At 39.9% G+C, this 22,994-nt stretch overlaps 1 protein-coding gene across 1 annotated transcript in view; it reads right to left on the reverse strand.

The window, feature by feature from the left end:
- Nucleotides 1-22,994, reverse strand: part of NKAIN3 (sodium/potassium transporting ATPase interacting 3) — a 267,357-nt gene that overhangs the window by 129,836 nt on the left and 114,527 nt on the right. The window contains exon 5 of the mRNA XM_029222646.1: nt 12,634-12,831. Coding sequence (XP_029078479.1) covers nt 12,634-12,831 — 198 coding nt within the window. The remainder of the gene's footprint in view (nt 1-12,633; nt 12,832-22,994) is intronic.

The following is a 22,994-nucleotide window of genomic DNA, read 5'->3' on the forward strand; positions in this document are numbered from 1 at the left end:
AATTAAACGTTAAAATTTATAAAGTTTCAACACTAAAAACAGTTCCTGTGTTTAGATTTTCAGAACAATCTATTCCCCGAAGGTTCTGTATAATTAAATTTGCAAGGCATTATACTGATAAGTTTTCACAAAAATAAACATGTATATGAAAGCTAAAAATTCAGACAATAATCTTGATGCTTTGGCCACAAGGTGCTGTTTTCACTTTTCATCTGTTATTTGGCTTGGAGATGTTTCTGACTGCTGGGTAAAGAGAATATAAGTTAAAAAAAAATCACCTTGCGCTTGTATTGTTTTACAATCTGTAGAAAAATGAATGTGAATGATCATGTATTTACTAATGATACTAGAGTGTTAAAATCTGAGGAGCCTTCTTAGAACTTTCCAGGGACCATATTTTAAGTGGAGAATGCCGACAACCTTAACAAAATGACTACTATTGTTTAGTCCTGAATGCTACAAAATAAGTCCATGTTTTCAAAAATTCATACATATTGGGATTCTTGTGAATTCTTTTGGATAATTTTGTCTCTAATTTTCCATTCCCAGTCACTTATTGCCATGGGGAGGCTATACTGATTGAACGAGCAAGAGAGGGTAGTTCTTTATCTCAACAGGTAATTAGGTTTTAAAAATACAGATGTAACTTAAAAATGTTAAAAGCAAGAATAGAGTCAGGATTCAGCATGTGTCCAGATCTAAACTTGTTTGTTCTCTCTGTCAAAGCAGCTCTTCCCCCAGCTGCCATGTGGATGCAGACCCCTCTGCCCTCTTGGGGTTTATCTCCTTTGCCTCCCGTCACTGCCAAGTCTCAGTAATGTTTTTTAAATCTATCCTTTGATTTCCATTCTTACTGTCACTTCCTAACTTTCCCTTAAGCCAGTATTTCCCAAAGTGTTTCCTTTAGAAAATTGTTTGGGAATGCAGTAGTTTTCTAGATTAAAAAACATGTTTAGTTTCATTTTGAAATAATTTCAGACTTACAGAAAAATTGAAAACAATTATCCACAGAATTCCCGTATACCCTTCACCCTGATTCTTCAAATGTTAGCATCTTAATACATAGCCACAGTACAGTGATAGACACCAGGAAATTTAACATTGGTCCAACACTATTGTCTAATCCATAGACTTTACTCAATTTCCAAGTGTCCCACAAAGATCTTTTTTATTTTGGTCTAGTATCACACGTTTCATTTCATTGTCATGTTTCCTCAGTCTTCTTTAATCTGGAAGAGTCCCTCAAGTCTTTGTTTTTCATGATTTTTTTTTTAATAAATTTATTTATTTTATTTATTTATTTTTGGCTGCGTTGGGTCTTTGCATGGGCTTTCTCTAGTTGTGATGAGTGGGGGCCACTCTTCGCTGCGGTGCGCGGGCTTCTCGCTGCAGTGGCTTCTCTTGTTGCAGAGCACGGGCTCCAGGCATGCAGGCTTCAGTAGTTGCAGCACACGGCCTCAGTAGTTGTGGCTCGTGGGCTCTAGAGCACAGGCTTAGTAGTTGTAGCGCACGGGGCTCAGTTGTTCTACAGCATGTGGGATCTTCCAGGACCAGGGATTGAACCCATGTCCCCTGCACTGGCAGGCGGATTCTCAACCACTGCGCCACCAGGGAAGCCCCATGATTGCTTTTTTTTTTTTTTAAAACAGCAGGATTTCTCAAACTTTAATATGCTCATTTTCACTGTGAATCTCCAAGGAGTGGACATAACATGACATCAGTCAAACTTACGTCACCATGGAATCTTTCTCAAGGTTCAATTTGTCGGACAGGTGTTCCAAGGACACTCTGGGACATACAGGTCCAGACTATGATGGACTACCCTGATATGTGTTCCTGCGGATGTGATCCATCCTACACACGACTATCAGAATAGCCTCCCTAGTTCAGAGTTGTGTGTAAGTCCTGACCTGCCTATAAGCCCAAAATAGCTTGATTTCACTTAGGGTAAAGTCCCAAAGCCTTAACTTGGCATTCAAATTCCACACCCCAAAGTTTCTTTCCAACTTAAGCCACTGCATCCGTGCACATCCTCTTTTCTCAAGTCAAAGTGAACTACCCACCGCTCCCCTGGCTTCTTATTTTATTTCCCTGCTTAACGCTGTTCCTTCTGTCTGGAACAAATGTGAGAAGTCACCAAAGGTTCTCTTTGTTGTAGGATTCAGCTGCAGCCATGGGAACTCTGAACCTTGGTTTCTTCTGAGCTTGCCTTTGACCAGTTGTAATAAGAATCAATCAAAACCCCTGCATGTCTGGACCTCTCTTTGGCCAAGGCAGCTCTGTTTCCTGGGATTGTGAACTCCAGAGGGAGTTTCTCTACCTTCTCATTAGGACAATCAACCTACTGCTTTTTTTTTCTTTCCTGAATGTCTCCATTTTTGCACTTTGTGGTATGCTTTAATATATTGTTTTTATGTATCTCGAGGTAATTAATTTTCAGAATTCTTAATTCTTCCTGTGGTGGCATGAATGAAAGCTACTGTAAGCCCACCAGTAACTCATTTCGGATGTCCTTGAAATTCAGATCCCTCCTCTCATGCACAAAGCTCCTAGCAAGTGCTTTGTATAACGTAGGGGCTTCCTGGGTATGTTTTTTTGAATGAACGATACACTGCCTGTTTTCATTTAGAAAGAATACAAAAAGTGACATAAGATTTTCTTTATCGAAGTTATATGCAATTTGATCTTCTAAAGGAAAAGGGTAAATGTTTTTGAATTAACTTTTGTTATTATGGAAACTGCTTTTTTTCAACCCAATAATTATTCCTACCTAGGGCTAAAGAGGAAACCTCTGCCAACATCTGAATGACATTAAGTTACCCTAAGTAAAGCATTACTAAAATTACCTTTCTGGTTTCTAATTTCCCGATAAGCCTACAGTCACAATGTTTGCCTTGATTAATTACTAAACATAACTCAGATTTCCTGTATTAATGGTTTTGTGCTAGATATGATTTCTAATTAAGCTTTACGTTTCTCTGATAAAATCGTATTTAAGTCTACCAAATGTCATAACTCACTTTTGCATTTAATAATCAATGTTTGGCAGATTATTTGAAACTAGTAGAGCAGTAATAATTTATGAAGACCTGCAAACATGTCTGGGATAATCATGATCATTTGAAAATTGTACGAACTTGTGGTTGGAAACATATATGTCTGTGATGACTGATTAACATACAGAATAAAATCCAGTCATACACATACTATTAAGGAGAATGTTATGGTATAAGAGGATATGAATTTTAAATGTTTGCGTGTTTTAAGTTGCTCAAACCCATAGACGCCGTGTACAAGTGATAGACAACATTAGTGCTGTGTTAGATTTATGTAAGACCAAACATCTAAGCGCTGAGAATTGCTATCTGAAACCCAGATGTTTCCAAAACAAGGATATATATGTAGACAAAATAGGTGGTGAATTGCCTAAGTTCCACTTAGGGTTTTATCAGTAGGCAGGTGAGGGCCTTCTACATATGAATTGTAAATCTGAAATTTTTGCTAAATATTGTACATGTATCTATAACAGATAGAAGTATTAAAAGTAACTATATGATAGAATATTTTTCAGCCATAAAAAGAAATGAAATTCTGATACATGTTACATGGATGAACCTTGAAAACATGCTAAATAAAAGAAGCCAGACAACAAAAAAAAACACACATTATATGATTTCATTTATATGGAATGTCTAGAATAAGCACACCTAAAGAGATAGAAAGTAGATTCGTTGTTGCTTAGGGTTGGGATAGGTAGTGATAGTCAAAGGGTATAGGTTTTTTTTCAGGTGATGAATATCTTCTAAAATTGACTATGGTGATGGTTGCACAGATCTGTGAATATACTGAAAACTACTGAATTGTATGCTTTAAATGGGTGAATTGCATGGTATGTGAATTGTATTTCAATAAAGACTTCAAAAATGTATGCACATTTCAAAGAAAGAGAACATAAACTGCATAGACATGAATACTGAGAAAGAAATGACTTAAAATCACAGTTCACCAAACAGACACTTTCAAACCCAAACAATTTTTTTTTTTTTTTTTTGTGGTACGTGGGCCTCTCACTGTTGTGGCCTCTCCCATTGCGGAGCACAGGCTCCGGATGCGCAGGCTCAGAGGCCACGGCTCACGGGCCCAGCCGCTCCGCGGCATGTGGGATCTTCCCGGACCGGGGCACGAACCCGTGTTCCCTGCATCGGCAGGCGGACTCTCAACCACTGCGCCACCAGGGAAGCCCCGTAACCCAAACAATTTTATTAACCAGATATACTCTGGTTCCTGAACATAAAGGTGCCTGCCAAACCCTTTCTAGTATCGTTGGCACGGCGGTACTTCCTCGACAATCACAAACTCTATTCAATATTTTGATGGTCCAATAAATGATTCCTTTACAGAATTTTAGATAAAAACTGATGATTCATTTTCTGAGGCTGGAATTGAATAGGGAGACCAGAGTTTGTGCAGAGGAGTAACTGATCTAAATACTCGATCCTCCTTGGTAGTGCTCAGAAATTGCCCAAAATTTGATGCGAGCAGAAATCATCCATTTCCTACAAAAATGGATTATTTGGGACAGGATGAATGGGGGAAGAATTTAGGGCAGGAGAGGTTGACGATGATTTCCTTCCTCTTAACTAGCACCTAGAATGCCCCAGCAAGCAAGCAAGATAAAAGAGTCTAAAAAAAAGATAAAAGAGTCTGATATACTTAGCATTTTTTAAGTGTTGAAATCCTCCATTTTTTTTTAACAACCAAAAGGTGGTTAGGAGATGTTTTCCAGAGTGAAATGAAACATTTTGAACTGTTCATTCCACAAATCTTTTAGCTATCAGATAATTATTAATTGCTCTCTATTACTTTAAAAACTGCCATGTAAAACCCATCAGCACAGCAGGAGATTCCCCGCCTTACAGCCCTGAGAGAGGTTACCGGTAATCTCAGCTAAGGGCAGGAAGGAAATTGAAGGTTCTCCTTCCAATGTCATGAGGATGGTCAATGAAGTGGTCAAGACCAGGCACCCTGGAGACCACATGCCTGGGTGTCAGCTCCAGCTTCGCTCACTCGCAGGCTATGTGACTTTGGGCAAATTAGTGAACCTCTTTGTGTGTCTCAGTTTCACATTTGAAAATGAATAAAATAATACCTACTTGTTGGGTCATTTTGAGCATTAAATGAGTTCATATTTGCAAAGCACTCAGAGCAGCTCCAAGCACATACTAACAGTTTGTTAAATAAATGAAATGTTAACTCAGAAATAAGACCTAAAAGAAACCCACTTTTAATTATATTTGCATTTTTGGAGGGGTACAATTGATAGCAATTGCAACTTATTTCATAAGCTTACTTCTTGACTTGCATTCTTACACTGTGTGAGTGTATGTTACTGAATTAGCAATAGTATTATCCGCTCCTGTGACCGTGCTGTTTACTCTAAGCAGATGGAATAGGTAGATATTCACACAGTCATTTGAGGATAAAGATTCCGTGGGACAGCTTGTGGTCTAATGTTACTGTTCACCCTTCTCTGTTGAGTTTTAATTTATCTTTAAGCTGAAGATGTCTGATATGAAAGACAGAAAACAGGGATGAATACTGATGATGGGACTAGACAGATACAATGCAAAGAACACAGGCATGACAGAAAACCAATTCTCAGGGCACTCTGATGCCCAGCTCTGACCATGGTGACAGCCTCCAAAGACATTAAAGAATGAGACTTGTCACCTATCAGATATGAATGAAAATATCTTGACAGTGAGGGTTCAAGACTATATATATGTAAAATTAGCCCCAAAGAGTTGTAGATAAGGTGAGTTTCAAGTGATGTAGATAAGGTGAGTTTTAAAGGTTTAGAGATTAAGATTTGTCTACTAGTTATAAAAATGAGTTCCTTTAAAATAGACATATCTTGTTTAATAGTTAACATGAGTATATGGGTCTGTTTACCCACAAATAATGAATCCTGAAAATTAAAAAAGGCCTTAAATTGCGTATTCATTATTACTGACCTATTGACCTCAGAACTGGGCAGTCCACTGAAATGGAATATCTACTAATAACGAAGATTTAAGAGTGCCTCCAAATAATTAAATAAAAAATTATGAGATTTGCAAATGTTTCGTAATCTAAGAAAAACGATCATAACGCCTCTTCTACTCTTCTACACAAATCATGCAATGATGAAACACATGAATTATTAATGAAAATGTGATACACATGTAAAACCATCTTTGGGGAAAACACACACTTAATTCCACATCTTTTTTTGCATCTTACCTCTCCTCCTTGATTGCTTATTTAAATCATAAATACCTTTCCATGTCTTATATATGGTGTTTAAAATTAACATAATGATTGTTACTACCTAATTATCATGTTAGTACATTGTAAATTGCTGTACTATGTCTTTAATAGTATATGTTTAGACATAGCTAGCTAGGTTTGCTATCATAAATAAGAGTAAAAAAAAAACCATAGTGCAGGTAGCTCTTTGTTTCTGTTGAATCATTTCCTTGGGAGAAACTTCATTGAGTGAGGTTACAGGACCAAAAGGTAGGGACATTTAATGGTCCTTGCAGTAAAGAACGCTTTTTCCAATAAGCAAGTAACAATTTATTATTAATGCTATATGTTATTATTTTAAAAATTTGCTAAGTTAGTGAAATAATTTTTCAAATTAATTTGCATGTATCAAGTTACTAGCAAGAATAATCATATTTTATACCTTTATAATTTGGATTTTCTCTCATGTGATTACATTTATTCATATTCTTCATAGACTTAATTATTAAATGTGTATGTTATTATTCATTTAAAAGATTTCATCAGGTCTATGGATAATGACCCTTTGTCTGTCATATGTGATGCAAATATGACTTTTAGCCACTTGTTTTATTTTAGATTTGTAAGATTTCATGTTCAGATTTTTGGTAATTAAATGTGTAAAGTATAGTATGGCAGAATGAGATTAAAGGATAATGGAGATTTTTGCAACCAGAAATATTTTATCCATATTCTCTCGTAGAAAAAGGAAATGCTGTGTTTTGGGCTGTAGTATTTAATTTCATATACTGTATATGTTTCCTCGTTAAATCTGTGGTGTTACATTTCCAGAGTGAGAATCCAAAGTGATCTGAAAATATGTACAGTACAGTGTTTGGAATTTAAGTGGACATAATTTTAAATTTTCATCACAAACTGTTTTGATACTCTCCTTAATGGGAGCAAAGCAACAAAGATAAGCGAAACTCTCAAAACAAAGCACACATGGATGCGGAAGAACAAATTCGAAGGTAGAGTTATGGTCTCGGACCAGACTGACTTTCCTTTTCCCTGCACCTGGGTACCCTCACCAATCCAAACATCTTATCAGAAATAATTTTCAAGCATATTTTCTGTTCAGGTTCTCTTTACCAAATGGTATGAAACAAAATCAAGACACAGCCACATTAAATTATGTACAACGTCTAAAAATCATGCATTCTGTGGATTGTAAAACTAAAATGCAGAGAATTTATACAACAATTTACTGAACAGCTCTGAGTGAGTGGCTTACTCTGAGCTGGGTACAGCCCTAGGTATTACGGATACAGGGTGAATAAGGGATTATGATCAGAGCCCTGAGGAGCTTCCAACTGGTCTTTAACTGGTTACTTCAAACCTTGTTTCACTGTAGTGACTCTGAGACTTTCCACAAAAATCTGAAACACATTCAGTTAGCCAAATGCTCTTGAGAGGCATAGGTTGGAAAGAATTCTAGGAAACCAGAATGAGGAAAATAGATACATATTAAATAAAGTTCAGTCCTCAGAATAGAAATTTATGACTTCATGTCCCATGAAGATCATAGCAATGACATCTTTCATGCAGGAAACAGGTGTCAGATACGGGATTAATGAACTAAGGTTTCAATACATAGAGCATCACCAGGATGTATCCCTCTAGTCTTTGAAGGACCAGCCCAGGTAGGGCAGGGACAGGCAAAGAGCAGTTGTAGTAACAACAGCACCGTTAGCAACACAGAGCTATTGAGTGCTTCGTGCCAAGCACTGCAGAATATTTTGCCTACATCCCCTTCATTTGCCAGATGAAGGGAATCTTCTCTCTGGCTCCAGCATTTTGTCTGTGCATTCACCCCTGCCAGTTTTTGATCAATGGATTCTTCCTTTTGTGTTTACCCACTTCAGACGTTGGAAGTGTTCATTCGTCATTTATTCATTCACTAAATATTTAGTGCCGTCACTCTGCTAGTGACTGGGACCACGGAAATGAACAGGGGAAAAAAGGACACTATACCAGCATTCAAGGAACTTTCTTTCTGGAAGGTAGACAGACCAGAGACTCAATGACTATAAAACAGTGTGCACATGGCAGGCCATCTGGTAGAGCCTGGGGATGAATGAGATGTATAGGTCTACGAAATGCTCTCAGTGACACATGCACAGTTATTTAGTATAACATGTGTGTAATAAATTATAAAATACATAATTATAATACACAATTGACATTGTATTATACTATATATTATATATTATGTTAGATATATTGTATGTTATATATATCCAAAATCATTATATTTAGGTGAGTTAACAATCCAAACGTCCATCAATAGGGGACCATTAAAATAAACAATGAAACACTGATGCGCTGATATGGAAACAGCTCCAAAATATATAAGTAAAAAAATGGAAAGTCTCAGAAGAATGCATATCATATGCTGTTTTTTGTGAGGGGCAGATAAGAATATAGAGTCACATTTTCTTATATTTGCCTAAAGACACTTTGGAGTCATACGCATGACACTAAACAAACAAACAAGACAAAACGGGGTGGGTTGCCCGATGCGGAGCAGAGATGGGGGCCCCAGGCAAATGGGGACACAAGGGAAGGAGGGAGGATTTTCACCGTACACATTTTTATGTTTCTGAATTAAGTGAATGTATTGTCTATTTAAAAAAACTAAATTAACATATCCTGGAACTTTTGGAGGAAAGATGTCTACTTGTGGACCGTGGCCGGTGGATGAAGAGCTCGGGGTGGGGGAGGACCCATTCCCAGCAGAGTGCTGCAGGCCGGGCTGCAGGCTCGCCTGCCAACAGGTCACACTCTGCATGGGTGGTGGCTGGGCTCCTGTCCGGGAGGGTCAGGAGACCAGGGTGGGAATCAGGCAGGGGCAGGTCATGAGGGCCTCAGCTGACAAGGTGCAAATTCGGATTTCATCTCCAAGGTGACGGGAATCACCGAAGGGTGATCAGAAGGAAAGTGAGTAATCACATCTGCACTTTCGCATCATGTCTCCAGGAGCAAAGTGCAGGCGTGACACTGGGCGGGGCAGAGCTGGGGCGGGGAGACCGATACTCAGGAGATCACTGGCCATGCTTCAGGTGAGGTGGAGATCCCGCAGCCTTGATCCCGGCTGCTGCCTTTGAAGATGTTGGCATCATCCCCTCCTAAATGAAACGTGTCCCTCCCCTCAAACTGTCCACAGCCTTTCCTGGGATTCCACTTGATCTTCAACTTGGTGTCGCTCACAATTGGCAGGAGGCCTCGGGGAAAGCTAAGTGGGGTGCGGATGCTCTCAGAGCCTGTGTGGGACCCTATCCCTTCTTTCTGAGCTCTGCTGTTTTTGTCTGTTTCCATCAAGCTTGTACACATTTCCTGTTGAATGCTTATGACTGGGATTTCGTTTCTTCCAGTTCCAAGCCCTGCTGTTAGGCGGGACAATCATATAGGTGGTGTCCACCATCAGAGCTGTATCCGCGGGTAAGTCACTCAAACACTTTCCTCTCAACTTGCCAGAGAACTGCTGCCCTGAAACCCCTCTCCACCATCCTGGCCGCCCTTGCCGGCCCCTCCCTGTGTCCTTCTAGATATTCCTGGGCCTTCAGCAATTATAGGGGTAACCCCTGGGGCAGCAGGGCCTCTGGGACCCTGCCTCGTCTTAAAGCCCTTCGCCTGTTTGCTTCGTTGTTGCCCATGCAGGGGCTGTTAAATCTTGCAACTGTTACTTTTTCCACTAATAAGACGTCTCAGCACATGCTAAGCATCTCAGCAGACGCTGAGATACAGGAAGTATTCCCATATCATCAGATTTAAAAAAATCACAGTTCTAATCATTGTAGACATATTCGTATGAAATAAGTGGAAAATAAAAGAAAATTATATGCAATCAACCACAACAATAATACATAATTTGATCGTTGTGAAACAAAGTCAGGATATATTTCATCTTAACATAAAAAGAAAAAATATTGAAAATCTTGTCTGGCAGGGTATATTATACAAGAAAAGTCAGAGATCAGCAACTTATATTTTTACTGCTGGAAGGCTGAACGAGATAATGAGGACTGTATGCAGGTGGACAGCTCTGAACGTTCACCAAACAAATGTGCTGAGGAATTAATTTATAAGTGACAAGTACTTATAGGTGGCAACATACACTTTATTTTGTACTTTTCTCTAAAGTAGGCTTTTAATGTTAGTTCAGCTTCTTATCATATAAATACTTTCACCTTGCTGTTCATTTGAATTGGAGTTACTATGGAGAAATGACTTTTTGATTCTACAGCATTCTACTGCATTATAAAAACTTGGAAATCATGCCATCATGCCACAAAATGGGTTAGCAATTTTCTATGAATTTTTTTTAAAGGAGGGGAATCTGTTCACACATGAAGGATTCTAGAAAAATGTTTCAGTGTTACAAAATTTAATAAGAACATTTAGAACCTAGGACCTGATGATAGAGTATTCTTTTACCTTAAAATAGACTGAAACATTTTAAAAGAAAATTTGCCTCCATGTTTTTTGTTAAATTCAGAGATTTAAACATATACAGTTTGCCACAATTTCATATGTAACTGCCAGGAGAGTAAAGAAAGACCAGAGAATAGGGAAAGATTGATAAACATATATTGACAAGTGACAGCATATAGAAACCAAGAATAATCAGATTCCCTGTTACATTTCTGAAAGAAAATTCCTTAGCATTGTGGTCCAACCTCTTTGAATTTAGGGTAGAATTTGCCTTTCATTGAACTAGAACACTAAAAGATCTTTGAAGTATTTTATTCTAGTCTTTAGTCTTTCTAGAAAATTATAATTCAAATATGCTCTAAAACACTACTTTAAACCTTGACATATGCAGGTTAAAGAACAATAGTTAATAAATTATGTAAAGGCGGGTAAGACTGCTACATTGGTGGCTCCAAATGAGCCATGTCTCCTGATACTCTCACCTTTCTAGAGGCCCCTCCCACAATGATACTGGGCTTGGTCACATGACTTTCTATAGCCAATGGGACAACAGTAGACATTACTCTCAAGTAGAGGCTTGATAAACGCTTGCATGTTGGGCTTCTCTTTTTGGAACCCAGCAGCCTGGCTGCAAGAAAGTCTGTCAAGTTTTCTTCAAAAAGAGAAGCCATGTGGAGGAGAATGTGGGTCAACAGCCAGCACCAGACATATAAGTGAGGACTTCTAGAATATTCTAACCACAGCAGAGCTCCTGGTGGAAGGGTCACGTGAGTGACCTGGCTAGTACCATGTGAAACAGAGCAATCCAACTGAGCCTTGCCCAAATTCCTGAGCCACAGGACTCTAAGCAACACACTGATACTGTTTTAAGTAATTACAGTTTGGAGCAGTTTGTTACACAGCAGTAGATAACAGATACAGTAAGTGTTAGCAGGGACTCCTAAAGTTCTTTCTGGAAATAATTCCAAGGTACATTCTTCATTGACATACACCTCTCGTACTTCTGTCATCTATTTATTTATTATTGAGCCTGTCTTTCTCATTCTGACTCTAACTCTAACCAGTTGGATAGAAGAACTGAGATGGTTGGTTCATGTGAAAAGTGTTGTGAGAACGGCTTTATTGTATATTGACTCAAACAAAATGCCAAGTCCTTGTTGGATCTCAAAGAAACAGCATTCTTGAAGATGGTATATATCTTAAATTAATTCCACTCCACAGCGTGATCAAACTGTGGCTGGGACAGTCTGGTGGAAAGAAAATGTCTTTAAGGAATTCCTAGCACATAAGCCTTCTGTGGTCCAATCAAACCACTGCCTCTCTGTTTCTCTATATGGAACTGTATCCTCACAACCAATTTCAGGCACTAAAATGTGTAGGACTCTCTGGAGGAATTTGTTTTCTTAAGAAATAATTATTTGAAATATGAGGTTTATTAGATTGAGAAAGACATCCGGTGTATTTTCATCCTTCTTTCTTTGGAACTAACATGACTTAATAAAAGAATGCATTAGAAGTAGTTGCAGCAGTAGAAGTATATTAGGAGAAGAGCCCACAGTAGTGAATGGGCAATGCACCACTTCTAGGGGATGGTGGTACTATTCCACTGAATTGTGGGGATTGTATCTCAAGTTAGAAACTACAGCAACTAACTGGTTCTAAAAACAAAGTGTCTGGATACCAAGAGGAAAAAGATGTCACCTGCCATTAAGCATAACTACCGTTAGCATCATCACTGCTATTTCCATTGTTTAAAGGATGTTCTCTGTGTGCTTATCTACGGCATTATCTACCGGTGGGGGGGGATGGATGGAAAGTTTAGATATAAAATGCCATTAAAGAGAGTCCTGATCGGACAAACGTGATACTTACAGAGAGTAGTATTTGGATGGCACTGTGGATGACCTCCAGGTACTGGAAGTCGACGATGCAGCCGGTGACGGAGACATACGTGTAATCGTCCATCATGCCGTGGGCTGACGGGGGCAACACTCTTCGGACACAGCCAGGCCCGTGTTCCCGCCACCACGACCGGTGCACAGAGATGTTGAATGTCATTAGATCTGTATCCTAGGATATAAGGAGACAAGAGAGCAAAAGGAGACAATCATATCCCATCATATCTTTGATTTTCACTTTAGGAAGAATTCAGGATGAATGAAATTGTTGAAATGGTTTAAATTTCAAGTAAAAAGTGACAAAAGACAAAGTTAACATTGGCGACATGTATCATATGGCTAAATGAAATAGCTCATTTTTCACATCGGTTACAGTTATTCAATGTGGTGATATAATTCTTTGAATAATAACATTTCAAGGTTAGCACACATCAAAATTCCAGAGATGACGTGTTTATTTAAAAGTTCCTATGTTTATTTAAAAATTATATTGTCCACATTGAAATTTTCTTCTGTATTTTCTTGTTGCTCCATTGCCATTGGCATCACCATGATGCGCTAACATCATGAGATTTTTTTTTTTTTTTTTTTTTTTTGCGGTACGCGGGCCTCTCACTGTTGCGGCCTCTCCCGTTGCGGAGCACAGGCTCCGGACGCGCAGGCTCAGCGGCCACGGCTCACGGGCCCAGCCGCTCCGCGGCATGTGGGATCCTCCCGGACCGGGGCACGAACCCGCGTCCCCTGCATCGGCAGGTGGACTCTCAACCACTGCGCCACCAGGGAAGCCCTATTGAGAGATTTTTTGCCTGCTAGGCATTGTTCTGAGCACTTGTCACACGCTATGTGTTCTTGCACGTACTGTCATCATCCTAACTTACAGTAGGCTGAATAATGGTCTCCCCAAAGTACATTTATGTCCTACTCCCTGGGACCTGTGGATTTTACCTTATATGGCAAGAAAAGGACTTTGCAGATGTGATTGCGTTAAGGGTCATGAGATGGGGGTATTATCCTGGATTATCTGATGGGCCCTAAAGACAATCACATGTCTCCTTATAAGAGGGAGGCAGAGGGAGAGTAGACAGACACAAGGAGGAATAGAAGGACAGTGTGACCACAGAGGCAGAGCTTGGAGTGATGTGGCCACAAGTCCAGGAATGTTGGCCGCCACCAAAAGCTGGAAGAGACGAGAAAGGATTCTCCCTAAAACTCCAGAAGGAGCGCGGCCCTGCCAACATCTTGATTTCAGCCCAGTGAAACTGAGTTTCAGACTTCGGCCCGAAGTCTGAAAATAAGCTATGAGAATATAAATTTCTGTTGTTTAAGGCACCAGGTTTGCAGTATTTGTTGTATAACGATCATAAAACAACAACAAAACAAATCTAAAACAGGTGAGGAAAGAAAGGCAAAATAAATTGCCCAACTTCGTTAATAAATAAATTAAATGAACTGCCTATGTAGTGGTAGATCCAGACTTGACCCTATGCAATCTGTACTTTTAGCTGTGATGTGATGTTATCCCATTACCGACTATGTTCCCCTGCCCAACCCCTTACAACTCCTCATACCCTGAAGGGAGCTAGATCCCTCCTCCCAAATTGTTTCCAAAAAATGCCACTACAGCTGAGCAAAAGAACAAAGAAGGCAATCCTTGACTTTTACATATCAAAATAGGCTTTCAGAGCTCTAAAGAGAAACACCAGTACAGGTGTTTAGTTCTCAAGAGATGCCCCTTAGTATTTGCAGTGTCAGCCATGAAGAACTAAGGCTATAACGTTTTTGTCATAAACAATAGTTTGAAAAGAATAGATGAGGAACCAGACTCTTGACTCCCAGATAAGCTAAAGATTACAGCTGCCCGTGTGGAGCAGGAAGGAGGAGGTGTGATGATGGAGAGATGGCAAGGGCGCCTGTGGACTGTAGGCCGTGGACCGGGGACAGTGGATCAGCAGGGGAGCCGAGGACGCAGGAGCAGGTCCATTTCCCAGCCTCCACTCCACGCGAGTGTGTTGTCACTGGTGCCAGGGGGACCTGTTGAGTGGACACCACACGTGGCTTTTGCTCAGCCGCCCAGGGGCCACCCACCGATGGTGCAGCACAAATGATGCACATCTGTGCATCCCAGTGTCCCTCAGAGGACAAGTCCCCATCTCAGTGGCATAGGACACTCCTAAGTACCAGAAATTGGGAACTCTGAAAACTTAGGGGAAGCTGGTGTGAAATGGAAAGTTCTTGAACTTCGAGGTGTCTGGGACTGAATACAACCAGCGTGGGAACCCCTCATCTGCTGTTACTCCCTGCTGTATGTGGTACCCATATTGCAAGGTAAGAAACATTTCCAGTTTAGGCTGCTAGGCAGTTACTTCACAGTTTTAGATTCTCCTCAACTCAAGTAATTCAAGCACCATTATAAGTATGCCTCTGATTAGATCAATAATAAAACATTTTCTATCATTTTTGTTTGTTTTTTTTGGTTATGGTTTGCTGCGCATATCATTCAGTTACCTTCACAGTTACAGAATTTTATGGATAATAAAACATTTTACATCATCTTTTTTTTTTTTTTTGGTTGTTGGTTGGCTACATGTATCATTTGCAGTTACCCTCTAGAGGGAAAATATTATAGAAAAATATAATTGCTTTCGCAAGTGAATTCAGTTTCATACAAAGCAATTTACCTACAGGCAAACTGCATGCTGCTCCCTTTCCTGGCCAGCAGATTTAATCTCTTATAGTTAGTCTTGGTCACTACAGAAAAACGATTATTTCCAATTTTAATAGAATTCATTAGGTTCAGGATAAACTAGTATGATCTCAAAATCCATAGCAATTTCTATTCTTTACGCATTCTTACCTAGTGGCCTTTTCTATTGCAGGACTGTAAGTTCCTTTCAGTATGACTTTGACTGAAATTTATATTACCCAAATAAAAGAAAAGTGAATTTATGAAATAATGATACATATTTGTTACACTCACAGAAATCTCTCAGTGCAGTTCTCACTTGATTTGTTGGCACTATAACATATTTATAAACTGTTCTATTCTTTGCAATGACTATTAAAATTTGAATGAGAAAATCAATAGCATCAAATTATACTTAAAGTTTAGACCTCTTAAATTTGGTATAACATTTTATCACAAGTTTGTGTCTGATTTCTATCTCCTTCAGTAGTTAGATTTCAAACATTAAAAAACACCTTAACACATAATAAACTCAATTTCCTATGTCAGGCACGTCAAAGGAAATGCAACTCAGAAAACTACGATCTTTTAATAAAGAAAAGGTAAATAAATAAATGCAGAAGTTCATTTATTTTGTTGACATTTTGGCTATCATATCAAAGCATGTAGTTTTCAAACACAGGGGTTAGTGCTAAACCATAGGTCAACAAAGTAACCTTAAAAATAATTGAGTCTCTCAAATGTCATTTCTTTTCCATTTCTTGGAATTAGAATATTATCTGAGAATTTAAGCACACCATGGTTAAGAAAATTGACAACTGATGTCTTTGCCATTGTCCTTAGAATTTAAGAGATATGGATAACGGTATTTGTATTTATGCAAGTGTATGTGATTACCAAGGGACAGTTTGTAAAACAAGGAGGAAGAAAGCAAGGAGAGAGAGAAGAAACATGAAGGGTTTGGGAGGTGTGAGGACAGCCTGGAGAGACAGAGCATGTCCAGGCCAACAGGAGAAAGAATTTCAGGGAAGTTGGTAATGCCAGAGGCAAAAACTCCTCCTAAAATAAAACAAACAAACAACAACAAAAAACAGCACTGAATTTGCCGAGTGGTGGGCAACGGGGACCTTACAAAATGCAATGCCGGCAGAGCGCTGGGAGTGAAAAACTGCATTTCAAGGAACTGAGGGGATTGAGAAGAGAGGATTCGGTGTTTTTCATGAAGTTGGGAGTCCAGGTAGTAAGAACATGGGGTGGACAAGAGTCAATCCGTGCACCTGCTCATACTCGCAAAGTTATGACTTAAAATTATTCCAGAACACTGCTTTTCCCTGAATATCGACTCAACTAAATACTAAGTGTTTAAAAGCCCTTTCATCTCATTAGTGTGAATCTCAAACTTGTTCCCATTTTCTTCAAGTACTTGAGTAAAAAAAAAAAGAAAAAAAAGGATTTCCAGAATTCTTTGAAATCCTCATTAACTGTGTACGTGGATATGCCTGCCCACATTGTATCCCCAGTAAGTGTAGCTACAGTATTGGAATCGGCTCACACCCTGAAAAATTCAATACTCACTTTCTATTACGGTAGACCACTGTATAATTTTTCATTAATCAAAGAACTAGTCTTTCTCTTATTCTTCTTTGTTCTTTTCATCCGCTGCTTTTGGGCATGCCTCTAAGTTAACTTTCGCTGATCCTCTTTATTTCTACAAATGGACTCCCAACTACTAATAATCATTTCTTTCCTTTTTCCTTAGTTGTGGCTGGAAGGGTCATGGAATCCAATTTTGTATGGCTACCTACTCTGCCTTTTCACTGTCTTTTGTCATAAGCCAGCCCATGCGCAAGTGAAAATGGGACTTTGAAGAGATGTCCACATGTATGTAAGAAAATAGATTTTGCTCAATTTTACAGTTAGCTTTGGGTTTATATTTATATAATTAAATTCATGTCAGTTGAGATTTCTTTTGAAATACTGTTTATCTCAGAATAGGAATTAGAAAAATTAAAACAAATGTCTTACATTTCTAATAATTTTCTTTTCACTGAAGCACCAAACATTTCAGAGAGTACTGTAGATCTATATCATAGAGGACAAACAAAGTGCTTGGTAGCGAGGTTTACGTGTTTGGAGCCCATCATACAAAGACTTAGCATCAGTTTAATTACTGATATATCAATAATTACATGTTATTTTCCTATATTAAAAGCAGCTCTTAGGGATAAGCTTAAAAGGTTGTCAAGCTTCCATTTGAAAGTGTTTGTCAGTTACTGTTGCTTTCTTTCTTTTTTTTTTTTTTTATAAATTTACTTATTTATTTACTTTTGGCTGTTTTGGGTCTTCGTTGCTGTGTGTGGTCTTTCTCTAGTTGCGGTGAGCGGGGGCTACTCTTCATTGCAGTGTGAGGGCTTCTCATTGTCGTGGCTTCTCTTGTTGCGGACCACGGGCTCTAGGCGTGCAGGCTTCAGTAGTTGTGGCACGTGGGCTCAGTGGTTGTGGCTTGCGGGCTCTAGAGCTCAGGCTCAGTAGTTGTGGCTTGCGGGCTCTAGAGCTCAGGCTCAGTAGTTGTGGCTTGCGGGCTCTAGAGCTCAGGCTCAGTAGTTGTGGCGCACGGGCTTCGTTGCTCCGCAGCACGTGGGATCTTCCTGGGCCAGGGCTCGAACCCGTGTCCCCTGCATTGGCAGGCAGATGCTTAACCACTGTGCCACCAGGGAAGCCCCCTACTGTTGCTTTCTTAGAGAATTCTTCCTGCAAGCCATAGCACATCATAATTATTTAGGCCCATGCCACTGGTGTTGAATATAAAGAACAGTCTGCAGAGTGAGGAGCAGCCATTGATCATTTAGATTTTGTTTCTTATCCTTACAACTAGGTATTGATAGGGCTTTTCTTTTTTTTTTTCTTTTTTTTTGGTACGCGGGCCTCTCACCGCTGTGGCCTCTCCTGTGGCGGAGCACAGGCTCCAGACGCGCAGGCTCAGCGGCCATGGCTCACAGGCCCAGCCGCTCCACGGCATGTGGGATCCTCCCGGACCGGGGCACGAACCCGTGTCCCCTGCATGGGCAGGCGGACTCTCAACCACTGCGCCACCAGGGAAGCCCACTACTGGATTTTTTGAGGCACAAACTCAATTAAGAATTGAGAAAACCTAAAAAAAACCCAGAAGGTCACTGAACATCCATTATTGCTAGTGGGAGTGTGAATTTGTGCAGCCACTTTGAAAAAAGTTTGTATATCCACTGTCGCTAGATAAATGTATGCCTTATGACCTAGTGGTCCCACTCTTGAGTAGGAATGCATTATCAAATGCATTTCTTAAGAAAGGTAAGTATGGAGAGAATCAGCCATCTTTCTCATGTGTTTATTAAAATAACTGAGACACTGTGCAAAACAAGGAGGAAAAGAACCATGGTGAAAGGCTGAATTTCTTTCCAAAACCATTGGATGCTGTGGAAGGATTCAAACGAACACCGCCCACCCCCCCCCACCCCCAGTTTTCTAATAACGACTTTAAAGAAATCACTAGTCCCATTAGAGGAAGTGATATAAATGAAGCCCACCTCCTGCAGGGCCACCTTGAAGCGGGTAGGGGAAATACAGCGAGAAATTTACAAAAGCCTGCAATTTGCAGGAAGACTTTTGTTTTTCTTTTAAATGTCAACCTCCCCTTCTCATATCCGTGTTTACTTTGTAGTTGTCCATTCATTAGCCGTGTCTTGTTTTATGCTGATTTGCTTTTTTAAAAAAAATCCATACGTGTGCACTTTTTTAAAATCCATATGCACAGCACTTTTCTAGAAGGACATACTTAGTAGTGGCTTCCTCTGGGGGAGAGGCATTGAAGGTTTGGGGTAACAGATTTACTTTTTGTTCTAAGTCTTTTGTATTGTTTGAATTTATTACTGTGTATATATACAGTAGTGCCTTTTTTTTTTTTTTTGGTACGCGGGCCTCTCACTGTCGTGGCCTCTCCTGTTGAGGAGCACAGGCTCCGGACGCGCAGGCTCAGCGGCCATGGCTCACGGGCTCAGCGGCCATGGCTCACGGGCCCAGCCGCTCCACGGCATGTGGGATCTTCCCGGGCCAGGGCTCGAACCCGTGTCCCCTGCATCGGCAGGCGGACTCTCAACCACTGCGCCACCAGGGAAGCCCAGTAGTGCCTTTTTAATTAAAATGTTTTTTACGTGTAAGTTACACTTAAAAAAACATGTTACCAGTTTTATTTTTTGAATTTTTTTTTATAGAGCAGGTTTTTATTACCTATCTATTTTATACATATTAGTGCATATAGGTCAATCCCAAGCTCCTAATTCATCTCCACTTTTGATGTGCATCAGGTCCATAAGGCAGAACCAGGTATGTCCCTGCAAAAACAGCCTTTCAAAGCTGAGCGTTTGTGCATAGAATGCAACAACATTTCAATGCAGTGGAAAAAACCATTTCATGCCAGTGATGCCTCAAATATTATTTGCGAAAGTGTAATGTACATTCCCAGATACTGACATTTATGGTATGTAATTGCTGCACCTGACGACACTAAGATTTGCCTACAGATGATTTTCTAACAATAAGTGTACATGTTGCTGTAATCTATGAATTTTAAACACCTGTAGTTTACTTAGCTAATTACCAAGCCCACTCAACACATCTGGCTTCTCTGTCTTTGTGTTAATCAATAACTATTTGATTACAATGTTATGCCTTTTATGCTAATTGGGATTTTGAGACCATAAAATGGTGCTACCTTTGTGTTTCATGCCTGTACTAATGTGTTATATTCATAGTTTGTTGTATTCAGAATTCATGCCGCATGTGCATGTATGCACACACTTTACTTCATTTGCACAACAGAAGTGTTTCTATTCAATCTGTTTTTTGCCAAGTTTACTGTCTGAAAAGAAAACCCTTGCTTATTTTAAAATTTTGGTTGGAAAATTCCTTGTTTGAGAAAAATAGATGTTTGTTTTAATCTGGTAGGATTTTTTTTTTTTTTAAAAAGGAAAAGTCATATGATCCTTTTAGTTGTTCCATTTTTGAAAGGTAGCCGGATAAATAGAATAATACTGGTATTTTTGATCTGTGTATGTAGCTGCTGGTGTGGTTTAAAACCCTCTGCAAAAGAACAGTTTTTTCTCAGTTGCTTCCTTTGCTCAAATAATCGTGAAGGCTGGAAAGAGGTCTGATTAATTGCAAACTTGGATGTGGTAAAAACCTCTCTGGCAGGTTCTTATCTCTCACCATCAATCTCAAGCTTCAGAGTAACCATCTTGGAAGGCTTGCAGAAGGGAGCCTCTTGGGATCTGGAAATTCCAGAGACAAGGACTCAAATTCAGAGCTGGATTTCTATTGTAGCAGCTCGGTGTGTATATGTGTGCACACGTGTTCACGGGGACCGGGGGCTATTCACTTTGCTGTGGGGCAGGCGCTGAACTGAGAATAAAAGCCCACATCTGCCCACGATATTCATTTTGAGAGTACTGTCTCTCTTCATGTCTCCACAGATCCCCTAATATGGCTGATAAATAATCACACCAAGTGTGGAGATGCTTCATGTCAGCATTAGCTCTCTGCCTTTCGTCTAAACAAGATTAAGTGTCACTAGCCAGATATTCCACAAGTATATAAGGCCCAGTGGCCACAAAGGACATTGTTTATTTTAATTCTTTAGGGGGGGAATGATATCTAAGGTCATTTTTTTTTAACCCCATGGCTGAGTCATGGGGTTTTCTTTCCTAGTGTCCTAAGGAGTTCAGGGTGCTTCCAAACTATTAATTAATTCATATTATAAAGTGAATTCTTACTAGCAATGATTAATCCCAGTAATTTAAATTCCCCTAAATGAAGCAAAGACCACTTTTAGCTCTTCCTTAGAGTTGAATTTGAAGCTTTCCAAAGAATATTTGAATCCTTTTCAATTTGCAGGTCATGGGGAGACATATTAATTTCTGGTTGTCCTTACAGATAGCAACTACTCTTAAAATATCAACCTTGTCCAAAAGCACACTTAGCTACACTTTCCATAAGTACCTAGATGAATACACACACTATTATCCCAAGTAGAAAACCTCTTCCCTTTGACATTTCTGCAGCTGGCCACCAAACAACCCTCTTGCCGTGAGCTGGGATTATTTCTGTGGGGCAACTTACCAGATGGCATCTTCAATGGATGTTGAGTAGTTATTGTAGCTACATCGTTTGTAGTGTCTAAAGTGGCAACAATGCCTGTCTATGCTCTGCCCAAGGAGACTTCAAACAGTGTAGGTTTCCTCCTTATAAATAAGATAGTCCTACTGTACATATAGATCATTATAAAGTTAAACATCTCATTAGGTCACAAGATCTTCTCAGAGAATGAATGCATCAGTTTTTCCTTGCTCATCTCTTTAACAGAAATGCTATTTATAGTCATTGTTCTCTATTCATCATAGTGCAAAAATGTCATATTTTCTTCATTAGCACCTTGTAATCTAAAAGTATACAATATATATTAATTATAATATATTGGTGAATGCAGAACAAAGGTATTTAGAACTACTTTAATTCAGAGCCATTTATGTAGAAAGTGACTCACACAGTCCGATACAGTTTTCCTTTAAGAATGATGCTTTGAGGGGCTTCCGTGGTGGCGCAGTGGTTGAGAGTCCGCCTGCCGATGCAGGGGACACGGGTTCGTGCCCCGGTCCAAGAAGATCCCACATGCCGCAGAGTGGCTGGGCCCGTGAGCCATGGCCGCTGAGCCTGCGCGTTCGGAGCCTGTGCTCCGCAACGGGAGAGGCCACAACAGTGAGAGGCCCGCGTACCGCAAAAAAAAAAACAAAAAAAAAACTAGACAAGCTCTCAGCTGCTTGTAGGACAGTGATTCTTAGGACTTGGTCATCCCAGAGCTTTTCAAAGCTTCTCATGTGTATGAAAGTGTCAAAGGTTAGTTCCCCAGAGAAGGCAACCAGGCTCGTGGTCAATGCAAAGCTGCCAATGAACATAATTAAAGAACTTTAGCGACAAGAATAGGGTCCATTTTTAGAATGCAAGTTACTTCTGCTGGTTCTTAGATTTTTAAGGGCGTGAAGGCAGATCCTCCCTACCTTTCTGCCGCACCCATGCTCCCGACTCTACCCTCTGCCACCCATGCCTCTTGTCCCACCACTAGGAGAAGGAGAATAACGTGCAGGAGACTGTACGGGGCTCGACTTATACAGGAAAGGAGAAGGAAAGATAGATTCCCAACAAGCCTTCTCTGACCGAAGCTTCCACGTCATACACAGGTTAAACACAGCACTGCAAAAATTCCGAGGGCGATCCTATGCCTAATATTTATTGGAAGGAAAACATAATATTCTGATCTTTCTGGGCTTATGAGGTGGGAGTGGCAGCAGCAATGTCTACTTAATGACATTTGTCTATTGTCTTTGTCCAGACTTGGACACGGCCAGTTCATATTCAATAGTACACCTGCTTTTTACTGCTAATGTGAGTCCAGCTTTGTAATGAGAGTACTCTACGAACTCAGCATCCTACCTGCCCCAGGAAGCAAAACCCTAGCCAGTGGAGAAGCTACCACTATTGGCAAAGCTTTGTGTCTTCTTCCTGCTCTTTGACCCTTTTCACATTATAGTTTAATTTATCTTTTTATGGCCTACCTTACCCTCTGA

This window comes from Monodon monoceros, unplaced genomic scaffold (genome assembly GCF_005190385.1).
Source record: "Monodon monoceros isolate NGI ecotype Baffin Bay Population unplaced genomic scaffold, NGI_Narwhal_1 Super_Scaffold_14, whole genome shotgun sequence".
NCBI lineage: Eukaryota > Metazoa > Chordata > Mammalia > Artiodactyla > Monodontidae > Monodon > Monodon monoceros.